Raw genomic sequence first — 11896 nt, forward strand, 5'->3', positions numbered from 1 at the left:
ACACTAAGGTCTGGAATCCTTCCATAAGACCTTGAAGTAACTCCTTGTGTCTTCCAATGGTGGCTCCCGGGAGGAGACGGCGTTGCGGAGCTTGTCCGAGTCTGCTGGCTCAGTCATGGCCAGTTCGTGCTATTACGACTCAGGATATGACCCAGATGTAGACACGGGAGGCGGATAGTACAGTTCACAGATGATTTATTAGAAACACATTGCAGGCAAAGGGCAGGTCGAGGGCAGGAAGAGGTTCGTGATCAGGTCAGAGTCAGGCAGGTACAGGACGGCAGGCGGGCTCTGGGTCAGGGCAGGCAGAATGGTCAGAAACCGGGAAAAACTATAGAAGAGGACGAGAGAAACAGGAAGGTGGGAGAGAATGCTGGTGAGACCTGACAAGACAAGACAAACCTGCAACAGACAAACAGAGAACACACAGGGGATAACAGGAAGATGGGTGATCCCTGGAGGGGGTGGGGAAAAGCACAAAGACAGGTGAAACAGATCAGGGTGTGACAACTTTGTTGAAGCACCTTTGGCAGAGATTACAGCCTCTTCTTGGGTATGATGCTACAAGCTCGGTTCACCTGTATTTGGGGAGTGTCTCCCATTCTTCTCTGCTTCTCTCCTCTCAAGCTCTGTCAGGTTGGATGGGGAGTGTCGCTGCACAGCTATTTTCAGGTCTCTCCAGAGATGTTAGATCGGGTTCAAGTCCGGGCTCTGGCTGGGCCACTCAAGGACATTCAGAGACTTGTCCTGAAGCCACTCCTGTTTGTCGTGGCTGTGTGCTTAGGGTCGTTGTCCTGTTGGAAGGTGAACCTTCACCCCAGTCTGAGGTCCTGGGCGCTCTGAAGCAGGTTTTCATCAAGGATCTCCCTGTACTTTTCTCCATTCATCTTTCCCTCGATTCTGACTAGTCTCCCAGTCCATGCTGCTGAAAAACATCCCCACAGCATGATGCTGCCACCACCATGCTTCATCGTAGGGATGCTGCCAGGTTTCCTCCAGACGTGATGCTTGGCATTCAGGCCAAAGAGTTCAATCTTCATTTCATCAGACCAGAGAATCTTGTTTCTCATGGTCAAAGTGTCTTTTAGGTGCCTTTTGGCAAACTCCAAGTGGGCTGTCATGTGCCTTTTACTGAGGAGTGGCTTCCGTCTGGTTACTCTACCATAAAGTCCTGATTGGTGGAGTGCTGCAGACATGGACCAAGGCCCTTCTCCCATATCCACAGAGGGACTCTGGAGCTCTGTCATCGGTTTCTTGGTCACCTCCCTGACCAAGGCCCTTCTACCGCGATTGCTCAGTTTGGCCGGGCGGACACCTCTAGGAAGAGTCCTGGTGGTTACAAACTCGGGGACCTTCAATGCTACAGAAATATGAATGAATTAGTTACGCTAGCTAGTAGCTACCATAGCCAGGTCAGCCCTAGCCTTTTGCTTTGTCATTATGGGGTATTGTGTGTAGATTGATGAGGGGGAAAAAACAATTTAATAAATTCTAGAATAAGGCTGTATAATGTAACAAAATGTGGAAAAAGTCAAGGGGTCTGAATACTTTCCGAATGCACGGTATATAGCCTACTCTATTTCAATGAGACCACACATACTAGGCGCACTTGAACTCTCACGCCCAACTAGGAGAGGTAGGCTATTTCTGTGTGAATAATGTGGAAAAGACGTGATTTTAATACAGTGGGTAGGCTAACGCATACAAAGCAGAAAGAGGACTGTTTCCAAATAATCTGTGGGACAACAAAAATATTTTCATACCAAAGTCGTCTGACCGACTGCAGCATGAAAAATGCAGACCGCGCCGCAATGATCTCTGTTGGGACCCGCAGGTCCTGCAGGCATCCCGGGGGAATGTAACCCTCTAGTGCATAGTTAGTTCACAACACTGCTCATCATTTCTTAGCAGGATCAGATGGTGACAGGGGTCCCAGCAGGGTCAGACATCCAGGGAAGACCAGTCTACGGAGCTCAGGTGAATTTTGCAGTACATTAACAATATCAGTAAATTATATAATAATTATTATATTCCATCTTGGATTGATGGGTAGACCTACAGTAGCTTCAGGACAGCAGTTTAAGCTTAAAGCTACACTGTAAGACTTTTCTGTAATTTTTAACAGTAAAACACTGTAGAGTGCACAGTAAAATACCTTAAATGTGTTTTACAGTAATAATGCTGCAGATTGCACTGCATTATTGGTAAAATGCTGAAAAATACTGTTATTAACTGTAATTGTAAGCATCCTGTAAAAATGACTCTAACTTACTATATTTCTTTACAGTAGTACCCGAACACTGCTGTAGTTGGTGGCGCCAAACGTCTGTGGTGTGTGAGAAAGAGAGCTGTATCTCATAGTTGAAACCAAGACTGTTCTCAGGGCAGGTCTGTCGGTTTTGACCATCAGAAGTTGCTTTTCTTAGCAGGTTACAAGAATTGATGCAGCAGGTTAGGATAATTAGGTAAAGGTTAGGGAAAGCTAAAATTCGAACAATGTCCCCGACGCAACTCGAACCTATCTACAACCAGGCCTGCGCTGAGAACAGACTTGATTTCCACTAATGCTCCACGCCAAACGGTCTGTGAGGGAAGACTCATGAGAAAATAAGATTTCTGTTTTACTCGAGATATTTTATTTTGTATTTTCGTGGAAAAGTCGCCTAAATATTTTTGAGCAGCTGCTAGGTATGTACTAATTCCATATACTATATACTTCTATATACCTACTGCCGGTTTTCTTAACTAAGCTACTAACTATTGTTGGATTCGGGGTGAAAGTTTGAACATTGCTATACTAGAGACATTGTTATACTCCGAAGCATAGTATATAAAGGAGTGAAAGAGACTGGTTTTCACATCAGAAGTTAATAGTATCTGTAGGAGACAGATGGCTGTGGAATGTGTTAGGGGAGACGGGTGGAGATCTTTGGATTGGGCCTCAAGGGGGTTGAGGTCAGGTCAGTTTCCCTTAAGGGAGAAACGATGGTTTATTATCCTATCACCTGGTCTTCCTGTCGGACCATAAAAGATGTAAGGATTGGAGAGAAGGAGGAGTGTCTAAATTGGAGTATATATACTTGTGGTGGAAACATGTGATGTCTGAATCCAGCTGTCACGCCCTGACCATAGTTCTGCTTTGTATGTGTATATGTTTTGTTTGGTCAGGGTGTGATCTGAGTGGGCATTCTATGTTGTATGTCTAGTTTGTCTGTTTCTGTGTTTGGCCTGATATGGTTCTCAATCAGAGGCAGGTGTTAGTTGTTGTCTCTGATTGGGAACCATATTTAGGTAGGCTGTTTTGTCATTGTGGGTTGTGGGTGATTGTCTATGTGTAGTGTTTGTGTCAGCACGATTGTTCATTAGTTTCACGGTTGTCACTTTGTTGTTTTTGTAGTGTTCAGTTTTTCCATTAAAATGACGAACACTTACCACGCTGCGTATTGGTCCTCCGATCCTTCTCGCTTCTCCTCGTCAGATGAGGAGGACGAAGACAGCCGTGACACCAGCTCTATCGACCCTTTGGGAAAAATTAAACTTGGTTAAACTTTTCTAATCTCTGCGAGTTATTTACTTTGAAAATTTGAACCTAACACTAGCTAGCTAACGTTAGCTTGTTTGGATTGTGTTAGCTAACAGTATAGCCAAGTTGACATGTCGGTCTGTTGCGTTGATCTTTCTTGCTGGTAAAATAATCAGTGATATTGTAGCTATAGAGCAAATAATTTGAGTATTAACAACGTGCAGGAATCCATGTGTGTGTTTCTTTGGATAGGCTACTTAACCGGTGGGTGTATGACATGGGTGACGTGCTAATGCTATGGTATTAGTGGCAAAGTGGTCGTAGACTTCACCGGACAAAAATACAGTTTTTCTAGGGAGGGAGCGAGAGTTTAGCTATGTCGAATACACCTGTAGTTTGTCAGCAGGCATGGACTGACATTTTGCCTTGGGATGTATTCTTTTTGGGTGATTCTGTAGTTGGAATGAGATGATTGGAAGCTCTCAGATGAAAGGGGAATGGTGCTTGCTAACGTTAGCTATAGCTCAGAGATGGCGAACTCCATTGGACACCTTTCTCTAAATATCTCTGGTTAACGCTAGCTCTATTCAGTCTCGGGGTGTGTGTGATTTAGCAAAAGTCTGGTGGAATATTCCCCCTATGCTTTTGTTATCCTTATGCTTTTGTTACCCTTAGTCCATTACATTAATTAATTCAGCAACAACAGGCACAGACTGATGTTTTTCCCTGCAGGATATTAAAGTTATCTTTTATATTCGTTTTCTTCAGATTGTGTGGTTAGCTTGCTGCATTATTCACGGTGATGGTCGTGGCATTTTCCCGCGTGAGTTGAATTTTCCTCGTGCTTTTGCTAATCTTTCAGAAGTGATCCTTATCTAACAATTAATTAGGCAACGTTAAATGAATGATTTCTGAAACATCAGGCACAGACTGATATTTTATTTAGCCTTGTAGTCTGTAATAAATAAAAAAGATTGTGTGGTTGGCATGAGTTGCATGGTAACGTATAGCTTGATGGCTCTTTTGGTGTGTGCATGCAATTTGGTGGCTGGGGGTAGTGTCATTTTCATATTGCAGGCTGGCTGGTAGATGGAAGTAGCTTCATTGGGAATGTACAGGTGTAAATCTTGCAATTTCTGTTTCCTAAATATTAAAGCATTCATTACTCATGCAACAAACATAGAAATGTGGCGAACTATAGTTTTACTTGTGTGGTAAGAGTGCCCTTGCACCTAAGCATCACTACTTGTTACAATACCCCGACCTCATCCTGCAATTTGAGCGACTCATTTGTTTGTGGACACCGAGGTTTGAGAGCAACCACTCCTACTTCAAGGAGTGTTATTTTTTCAATGTCTCAACTGATTTAATATATTCTATGTTGGGTTGTGCAGGTTCCTGGTTTGAATAAACCCTGAAGGAACCAAATGCACAGCGAAAGCAGGAGTGAGCCGCAAGACCATATGTTACACGCTTTCTCGCAGACCTGAAGGAGTTTGAGTGAAAAAACTCCAACATGTAAGTACACACACACCCCTGATGAATACAAACTTTATTTGTCAGTTGTCATCTGCCTTTTTACCCAGCGAGTAATAGTAGTAGTGTTGATAGTAGTAGTGATAGCAATAGTAGTAGTATTGATAGTAGTAGTGATAGTAATAGCAATCTCTCCTAGTTGACGTATCAGAGCTAAGGAGGATCAGAGTTTCAAAGATTGGGGTGATAATCTGCATGCCACCGAGATTTATTCGAGACTTGTTTGCATCTCTCATTCTCTCAGAAATCCTGCCATGCGGGTTGGGTCAGCAAATTATCTGCTTGCGCCATCCCGGAGCCTGGGTTGGCTTGCGGTAGCGTGCTTCTAGCCCTGCTCGCTCCTCTCTATCCATCCTTCTCTCTCAGACCCTTTCTCTCTTGATCTCTCTCTCTGGTTTGTCTCTCAAAGACAGGCTGGCAACCAGTTCTTGTTGTAGTTTTTTGTAAAAATGTCTCCCTGTTCAACTGTTGTTTTCCTATTTTTCATTGATCTGTTTAGATGTACTTTTTTTCTTACATAATCCTGTATTTTCAAGAATGACCTATTCTGTTGTCTTGGTTTGTGTATGGTGAAGTACATTATTGGCCAGTATTTGTCAATGTTCTTATCACTGTATCTCTCTCTGTCTCTCTCCCTCTCTGTCTCTCTCTCTCCCTCCCTCTCTCTCTCTCTCTCTCTCTCTGTCTGTCTGTCTGTCTGTCTGTCTGTCTGTCTGTCTGTCTGTCTGTCTGTCTGTCTGTCTGTCTGTCTGTCTGTCTGTCTGTCTGTCTGTCTGTCTGTCTGTCTGTCTGTCTGTCTGTCTGTCTGTCTGTCTGTGTCTCTCTCTGTCTCTCTCTCTCTCTCTCTCTCTCTGTCTCTCTCTCTCTCTCTCTCTCTGTCTCTCAATTCAATTCAATTCAAGGGGCTTTATTGGCATGGGAAACATGTGTTAACATTGCCAAAGCAAGTGAGGTAGATAATATACAAAAGTGAAATAAACAATACAAATTAACAGTAAACATTACACATACAGAAGTTTCAAAACAATAAAGACATTACAAATGTCATATTATATGTGTTGTAACAATGTACAAATGGTTACTTCAACACAGTTGCATTTGGGATTTACCTGAAACGTGATAGTATGAACAGGCCATGACTGACCCAGCAGACTTGGACCAGCTCCGCAACGCCATCTCCTCCCAAGGAGCCATCATTAGTAGACACAAGGAGTTGCTTCGCGGTCTGATGGAAGGGTTCAAGGACGTGGCCGAACGTCACGACCTAGCGTTGGACGCATTGCGGGAGCAATTCCATGGGTTGCCTACCAAGCAGTCTACCACGATGGTAACCTCCCAGCCCCTCAGTAACCCGGCTGGTAGCAGCCCCGTCACCCCGGTTTCCCGGGAACCCCGCTTACCTCCCCCGGAGCGCTACGATGGAGATTCCAGAACGTGCCGGGCCTTTCTCTCCCAGTGCTCCCTCGTTTTCTAAATGCAGACTGCATTTGGGTCTTAACTGAAACGTGATATATAATGTATATGAGGTGTTTGCTTCCAAACCTTTCCCTTGGAAATAAAACAAATGTAAGGTGGGAACAGGGAAGGAAATTGTATTGGGAGAGAGTTGAGTTATTGACTAGACTGGTCAGGCGTGCAGGTGTCTCAGGCTGGCAGGTTGGTCTGGCTGAAATTTGATGTAGATGAAACCAAATTGGCACCCCTGATTTGTAGTATTAACCCTTTGATGGAGAATTTCTCATACCTAGAATGAAGGACTTATCAAACTCTTTCCATTTTGTCCCGTAGTAGCCCGTAGGCCCAGCTCCTTGTGGAGGACTCGAAGACCTTCACCCTCAAGTTTGAGTCGGACTTTGACTTTGATTCTGCAAATCCAATGTTCGACAAGGAAGTGCTGGAGAGGGAGATGTAGGACAAGTTGAACATCAAAGGTTAGTTGCATTATACTCACCACATATCCGTCGACAGGTGGGCTTTGTGCTGTAGTTGCAGGAACATGGCAATTCGACCATGACTGTGATCATTCATTAAGAACGATGATGATTTGGCCATCATTGATTGGTGAAATTATTGCAAAAAGGGGACTTTTCTATCTCTGACAGAAATGGTTCCTCTCATTTTTGTCTTTAGTATCATCTGCAAGCTTTTCAAAGCCATGGTTAGTCACTGTTTTCATCCATTCTAGCCTGTTCACCATCTCTAGAAGCCAATGATGAAGGAGAAACCAGGAGTAGACAGTAGTGAGAAGACGGTGGAGAATTCATTTGGGCCTAAGTGCTACTATGACAAGGCCAAACCCTCCTTTGATATCTCATCAGGCCATGAATCCAGGTGAATTTGTGTTTAATTCACGCTGGTTTACAATCATTTGTTTAAATGTGCTCTAAACGTCTGAATGTGCTCCGCCTATTATGCTGTCTGAGTCAATTTCATGACTGTCACATTTTTCAAAGATCTGACCACGTGCTTGTCTGATCACATTCTGTAACTCTCTAACCCAGACACACTATCTGGGCAGAGAGGAAGCTGAAGGTTCAGAACTTTGGGTTTCATGGCCGCCTCCTGATGGGCCGTGGCTGGAGAGGGCAGGGGTCAGCACAGCGCCGGCCCTCCCAGAGAGCCGGGAGTGGGAGGCTGTGAGGGTCAAGGGTCAGGTGAGTAAGGGTGTGTGCGTGTTTATTCAAAAGCGTGGGTATATATACAGTAACTTGTGATTGTGAGTCTAAAATCCAGGCGTTTCCTTTTACCCTGCAGGCCTCATTTGGATCTTGGGTTAACTTGTTATGTACACTACCTGTCAAGTTTTAGAACACCTACCAATTCAAGGGTTTTTCTTTATTTTACTATTTTCTACATTGAAAAAATAAAGGTGTTTGAGCCAATCAGTTGTGTTGTGACAAGGTAGGGGTGGTATACAGAATATAGCCCTATTTGGTAAAAGACCAAGTTCATATTATGGCAAGAACAGTTCAAATAAGCAAAGAGAAACGACAGTCCATCATTACTTTAAGACATGAAGAACTTTGAAAGCTTCTTCAAGTGCAGTCGCAAAAACCATCAAGCGCTATGATTAAACTGGCTCTCATGAGGACCGCCACAGGAATGGAAGACCCAGAGTTACCTCTGCTGCAGAGGATAAGTTCAGTAGAGTTACCAGCCTCAGAAATTGCAGCTGAAAATAAATGCTTCAGAGTTCAAGTAACAGACACATCTCAACATCAACTGTTCAGAGGAGACTGCATGAATAAGGCCAAGGTCGAATTGCTGCAAAGAAACCATTACTAAAGGACACCAATAATAAGAAGAGACCTGCTTGGGCCAAGAAACACAAGCAATGGACATTAGACCGGTGGAAATCTGTCCTTTGGTCTGGAGTCCAAAATTGAGATTTTTGGTTCCAAACGCTGTATTTTTGTGAGACGCGGTGTGGGTGAACGGATGATCTCCACATGTGTATTTCCCACCGTAAAGCATGAAGGAGGAGGTGCTATGGTGTGGGGGTGCTTTGCTGGTGACACCGTCTGTGATTTATTTAGAATTCAAGGAACACTTAACCAGCATGGCTACCACAGCATTCTGCAGCGATACGCCATCCCATCTGGTTTGCGCTTATTGGGACTATTGTTTGTTTTTCAACAGGACAATGACCAAACACACCTCCAGGCTGTGTAAGGACTATTTTACCAAGAAGAAGAGTGATGGAGTGCTGCATCAGATGACCTTGCCTCCACAATCCCCCTACCTCAACCAAATTGGGATGGTTTGGGATGAGTTGGGCCGCAGAGTGAAGGAAAAGCAGCCAACAAGTGCTCAGCATATGTGGGAACTCCTTCAAGACTGTTGGAAAAGCATTCCAGGTGAAGCTGGTTGAGAGAATGCCAAGAGTGGGTAAAGCTGTCATCAAGGCAAAGGGTTGCTATTTGAAGAATCTCAAATATAAAATACATTTTGATTTGTTTAACACTTTTTTGGGTTACTACAGCACATGATTCCATGTGTTATTTCATAGTTTGATGTCTTCACTATTATTCTACAATGTAGAAAATAGTAAAATAAAGAAAAATCCTTGAATGAGTAGGTGTTCTAAAACTTTTGACCGGTAGTGTATATATTATTTTTGTACTTAACCAAAATATTACATTTTGTATTCCATTATTGTTCTCGCCATCATGAGGTGTTTTGTAATGAAGAAACATTGAGAATTTATTTTCACTCTCAGGTGCCCCACAACTGAATAAGTATATGATAAGTGCTTTATATATATTTTTTGCCTGTGCTTTTCAACCTCTGCTGTATTCTGATAAATAGCGAGATGACATGCATACTTCCTAAACTATTCAAGGGATCAATCTGAAGATGAAACCGAGGGGAAAATACCTTCAGGTCATTTTTGTGTTCCAGGTAATGTAAATATGACTTATATGTATGACTTATAATTATATGACTTATAATTATAAATAACTTAATTACAGACCAAATGTCTGCCAGAACTAATGAATTTCCATGTATTGGTTGGTTTTCTATAATTTTGAGCACAAGTGATGTTACAAATCTAACAAAGATGGGAAATTGCTGATTCACTTGTTCTTGTCAATTGTCTCTATTCAATGACAGTAACTGAACGTTGTGGTTTTAAATACAGATATTTATTCGTTGCAAGAATAAGGTGAAGTCTTATGTTTTCATATGGTCGATTAGGGCATATGGTCGATTCTCCATCCATTTCATTGGGACTCCCAGGATGGGAGTAGGTTTGTTTTAGCCCAACACTAGTCTCGGCACCCAGAACAGTCTCTCCCAGCACTACCATAGCCTACCCGAGTCAGCCAAACCAGAGCCCGGGGATTAGTCAAAACAAGTGTGGTAGTACTGGGCCAGAACAAAAATATGCCCTCCTTAGGAGTCCCTCCAGCATTGGATAGAGAAACGATGAGATAATTCATGTAAACAATGAGATTCCAGATGCAATATTGAAGATGGAGGAAGGCATGTTTGGTCAATCACAAAGTGTTCATGTTTTCTTCTTTTGTTTCTCTGCGTCCTCTTTTTCCTTTTCAATCGCCGTGACGTATTCCTCGATTTCCTCTTGGACCAGAATCTATTTACAGTGGGAAAGAGGTCGTTAAGGGGAGCATTTTAAGTTGCCTCATTACACAGGTGAGATCCTCTGACGGATTTGCGCAGGTGTCACGATTTCAAACGGACCTTCATCGATTCGTCCCGCTTCATAATGGCCAACTCAATGTTCTTTCCCCCTGACTGGACAACCTGTGAACACATGGAGCAAACCTTGAGACAGGAATATCTGAGATTTCAATCCTTAATAGCAGGTTGCTCGTGCAATGTCGTTGCTGCCAATCAAAAGTTTGGATCTAGACTGGCATAAACCTCACCTCAAGTAGCGCTCTGACGGCCAGTTTAATGACGTCCGTATCGGACTCCATATGCTCCTCTTTATAGTTCTTCTCTAGAAACTCACGTACAGTTTTGGCAGATCTTCCAATGGCATTTGCCTATGTACACAACCACATCTAGGTTTTCACATTCTGCTCATATTTAATCGCATTGCAACTTGAGGTACATTGGGTAATTCATTGGGGGTGATGACAAACCTGTCAAAGCACCTTTAAATGATTCAGATGTATGGGTCAGAATTACACCCCTACCTTCCAGGCATGATATGTTCCTGAAGGGTCAGTTTGGTACAGATGGGGTGTTCCATCGAAGTCAAACCCCACAATGAGGGAGGAGATGCCAAAGGGCCTTCGCCCATTGCTTTGGGTGTAGCGCTGAAAGTGGGAATATGTAGAAATGATATATCTGCAGATGTGTATTGTACTGTAGTGTGTGTGTGTGCGTGTGTGGTACCTGTTTGATGCTGGAGATGAAGCGTGTGATGTACTCCACAGTCACAGGGTCTTCCACTGTTAGCCTGTGACTCTGACACTCCACCCGAGCCCTGTTAACAACAATCCTGGCATCTGCTGTCAACCCTGCAGGCCATGGGATAAGGAGATAAACTATGTTACACCAATTAAGCACCTCACTCAACAAGATGAACAAACAATCAAATTGCTCAATTTCAGCAGTAAAATTCAATGCATCATTCAAAGTAGGCCTACATGATCAAATATTGACGACATAAATTATACCATGCTAATTACATATTCGCAATCAACCACTTCACACCATCTGTGGCTTGGGTGTGCCTTATTGGTCCTATGTTGGTCGTCTTGCCTTATTGGTCATGTCCTACGGTAAGTTACCTGCAAAGGCCATGAAGACGTTGTCATCCAAGGCGCAAATTTTGCGCACTGTTCTGTCATCTTGGAGCTTGGCGACGGTTTTCTTCTCCACTCCTAGCACAACGACGTTTTTTCCTCGCACTCCAACCTGTAAATGAATTAGGCCCAAGTGATACAGTTGCGCCCGTTGTAGCACAATTCGGGTCTGCTTCTATTGATAGGCTACATTTTGCATCGGCACAGACCAATTGTTTTGACCTGACAGAAATGAGATAGGACTACTTACAGCGGTTGAACCTTTTTTGACCGCCTCCTGTGCGTATTCCACCTGGAATAAGTGGCCATCAGGTGAGAACACTGTGATTGCACGATCGTAGCTCATCTTCCAAGCACTTCACCTGTAAAGAAAAGCTGATTTCTGTGTCTCCTCGACTTGCCGACGCTCTTGAACAAAAGTGAAAGTAATCCGACTGAATGAAACAGCAAATTCAAGTTGAACACAGCGCCTCATCCGGAGTGTGCAACGGCCTTGATTTATTGCGGCCATCGTTGGTTTACGTTGGCGAGCGAGCGCATTGGATGTCGTGAATCG

At 43.5% G+C, this 11896-nt stretch overlaps 1 protein-coding gene across 1 annotated transcript; it reads right to left on the reverse strand.

Annotated features, from left to right (window-relative positions):
• Nucleotides 1-9682: 9682 nt before the first annotated feature.
• LOC120059493 (proteasome subunit alpha type-7-like) lies at nt 9683-11895 on the reverse strand. Its single transcript, XM_039008598.1, has 7 exons — nt 11591-11895; nt 11326-11452; nt 10928-11052; nt 10726-10848; nt 10453-10572; nt 10265-10327; nt 9683-10157 (listed from the first exon to the last, which is right to left on the reverse strand). Exons 1-7 carry the CDS (start codon nt 11684-11686, stop codon nt 10071-10073), a joined length of 741 nt encoding a protein of 246 aa, XP_038864526.1. The 5' UTR covers nt 11687-11895; the 3' UTR covers nt 9683-10070.
• Between the last annotated feature and the right edge of the window lies 1 nt (nt 11896).

The sequence above is a fragment of the Salvelinus namaycush genome, chromosome 14 (genome assembly GCF_016432855.1).
Source record: "Salvelinus namaycush isolate Seneca chromosome 14, SaNama_1.0, whole genome shotgun sequence".
Taxonomy (NCBI): Eukaryota; Metazoa; Chordata; class Actinopteri; order Salmoniformes; family Salmonidae; genus Salvelinus; species Salvelinus namaycush.